Source organism: Diuraphis noxia, unplaced genomic scaffold (genome assembly GCF_037042655.1).
Source record: "Diuraphis noxia isolate RWA-SAM2 unplaced genomic scaffold, SU_Dnox_SAM2 contig0004, whole genome shotgun sequence".
Taxonomy (NCBI): Eukaryota; Metazoa; Arthropoda; class Insecta; order Hemiptera; family Aphididae; genus Diuraphis; species Diuraphis noxia.
Window position 1 is genome coordinate 21539102 of NW_028301714.1, and position 2852 is coordinate 21541953.

A 2852-nucleotide genomic window follows, 5' to 3' on the forward strand; every position below is an offset into this window, starting at 1 on the left:
TCCTATTTTTTTTATATATTATTTCAAAAAGATATTTCAATTATCAATCAATATTAATTAGATTTTTTATTCTTCCTCGTTCTCTTCACCTTCTTGGTCATCTACATCCACATCACCATTTTGCATACCTTCTTCATCTTCTTCATCATCATCACCAGCAATTTCGGCATTTTCCAATTCAGCTTTCTCCATTTGTCGCACCAAATCAGCTTCATCACTAGCCGTAACAACTTTCGGCTAGAATTTAAAATTAAAAATATTTAATTTTACATTAAGTTTGCAAAATTACAGAGAACGATGTATTCTTTGTATTTAAATAAAATTGGAAACAATTAATAAATATTTTTGTAAAATATATGCCTAAAAAAAATAAATATAAATAATTCAGTCAAATTATTTAAAATACATATAATTTTAATTCCTTACCGGCATTTGAATTTTAAATACACCTCCAAGAGTTTGAATAGTTTTATCTATCTCTTCAATGGCAGTTTGTAAAGCTTTTAAACCATCAGTTTTTTCAGGTGTAGCAGTGGTCATTACTAAATAAACAAAAATTATGAATATATGAATTATGTAAAAACTATAAATCAATTTTTGTATTTTTCAAGTAGTAGTTATATACAACATGTTAATAATGAATTAAAAATAATGTGAGTAAATAAAATTAGTTTGTGTTAACTTTGTAATTAGTAGTTCAAATATTAAATATTTGCTTATGTATAAGTAACAAATAAATATTTACCATATAGTGGTGGGGCAATTAGATTGATCTTAATAGGAAGCTCCTCTGTCGAACAAGCAAGACCAGCTTTTAAAGCTGTCTTAACAGCATCAATTCCTTCATATCCATAACATGCAACTTCAATATCAGCTCTTATTTTTACGGCTTGAGAAGTTAATTTACGTTTAATATTATTAAGCAATACATTTTGAGTGTTCTCATCTAACCCACATTCAGCTAATATAGATGGATCCCTAAAATAATTAAAATATTAAAAAATAACTTATTACATGTAAAATATTAAAAAATAACTTATTACATGTAAAATAAAAATAAATGACAATTTTAATAAAAATTTAACTAAACTAACTTCTAAAAAAAAATTAAGAGAAACAGTTTCTATATACATCACAGAATAGTACTGTACAATATTACCAAACTCCCAAAATCGCAATAACAGCACTCATATTTTGTAAACTCATTATCATTAGTACTCAAAGTTAAATAACTCAAAGATGACATATTTGAATTTTGATTTTGATATGTCAAAATATTCAAAAAAATAATACACTTAATACTTTATAGTGGAAAAGAGAAGTTATAATTAATAAATCTACGGGAAACTTCTTAAGTAGCACAAATAATCACAAACATTTGAAAATATTGAATTAAAGTATAGGCATCTAAAAATTCAAAACATCATACATTGAATAACTAGATTATTGAAGAAAAAAAGTGAGCAAACTTGGTGAATCAATTTAAATTAAATAATAACAATGAACTAAAAATCAAAAAAAATATATACAGAAAAAACTTACTGAACAGCTTGTTTGAAAAAATCATAAGCCGAAGACTTCTTTTTAGTTCTTTCCTCGTAAAACCAAGCTGTTTTATGATATAGCTCTTCAAATTGTGCATCAGATTCAAAGTTTAAAAGTTCTGCAACGTGCCGTAAAATAGAATTAACAGCTTTTGCTTTAGCAAATCTTTCAGTACACTTTTCTATATCTTCAGGAGAAACTCTTCTTTTACTCAAATCAATATAACCTGTAATATACATAATTCGAGAGTATTAAATAGTTGTATAAAGAAGTATCCAAACAAATTAAAAATATTATCCTACCTTTTTCTTTGTCTACACGAATAACAACTACAGGTTCAGTCTTGCCGATGCGAATCAATTTGTTGATAGAACGAATACGTCGCCTGGACAATTCTGATAACAATATCATACCCTCAATATTGTTGTATTCCAGAAGATGTACATAGGCACCCATCTCTTCAATACTACGGACGTTGACCATGACGACATCGTCAATTTCAGGATAACGTTCGGCATAAAACCGACACGACAACGGCATTTTAATCTAATAACAGAAACTTGATATTAAAACTTGCCTTTGATTTAGTGTAAACATACACATAATCCAAATCAGACTGCATACTTATTTAATGTAGAAAAACATACAAGAGACTTATAAACGTATATTATAAGTCTACTAAAAGTAAATGTTCTATTATTATTTATTTATACAAGATAAAATTGCCCCACATCAAGGGGAAAAAAGGAAATTTAAATAAAATAAATACCTGAAGTGTATTCCCGATTCCTGACGCAATCACAAAAAGATTAAATTCTAAAAACATAACCTCACACAATCGCTATGGTCATAGTATCACGTGATATGTGTTCCGTGGTGTTACTATTTCTTCCATGATCACTCGTACATTATAATATGTATATATATCATTCTGTCATCGGGTATTTGGAAAAAAATCCCGGGAAAAATAAGCATCGAAAAAACAGTTCCAAAATCAAAACACATTAATTAAAATTAAAAATTATTTTTAGTTAGAATCTTTGTGTACATAATATTATATATCAAACCTATATAAATATGTCCCAAAACTCCCTCACCTATCACCTAGGTCCTCTTGCAAGCGAGGCAAGGCCTCTTACATACTTATTATATAGTCCTATTAAACCAAACCTATTAATCTATAATCGTCATTATACTATAATGACTATAACATTAGTCTAAACATACAAATATTATACAAACTTCCAACAAGTGTTTTTTGTAAATAATAATTATGCCTTAAAAAAAACTTTTTTTGGATTTCTGTA

The 2852-nt window shown here is 27.2% G+C and overlaps 1 protein-coding gene across 2 annotated transcripts; it reads right to left on the reverse strand.

Moving 5' to 3' along the window:
• On the reverse strand, positions 1–2420 carry eIF2alpha (eukaryotic translation initiation factor 2 subunit alpha). Of its 2 annotated transcripts, none has more exons than XM_089226126.1 (6): positions 2315–2420; positions 1848–2091; positions 1543–1771; positions 746–978; positions 427–542; positions 1–237 (listed from the first exon to the last, which is right to left on the reverse strand). In XM_089226126.1, the coding sequence occupies exons 1-6, from the start codon at positions 2369–2371 to the stop codon at positions 67–69; spliced, it is 1050 nt and encodes a 349-aa protein (XP_089082252.1). In that variant the 5' UTR covers positions 2372–2420; the 3' UTR covers positions 1–66. The 2 variants fall into 2 exon arrangements, with proteins under 2 accessions (XP_089082252.1, XP_089082253.1); XM_089226127.1 differs by having other exon boundaries at positions 2170–2317.
• Positions 2421–2852: the final 432 nt, after the last annotated feature.

Excerpts from the sequence above, each read along its gene's own strand:
- eIF2alpha (XM_089226126.1), bottom strand. The coding sequence starts at position 2,371 with ATGTTTTTAGAATTTAATCTTTTTGTGATTGCGTCAGGAATCGGGAAT. Across the intron at positions 1,772-1,847 it reads TCGTGTAGACAAAGAAAAAG|GTTATATTGATTTGAGTAAA; the intron begins GTAGGATAATAT and ends TGTATATTACAG. Across the intron at positions 543-745 it reads AATTGCCCCACCACTATATG|TAATGACCACTGCTACACCT; the intron begins GTAAATATTTAT and ends TTGTTTATTTAG.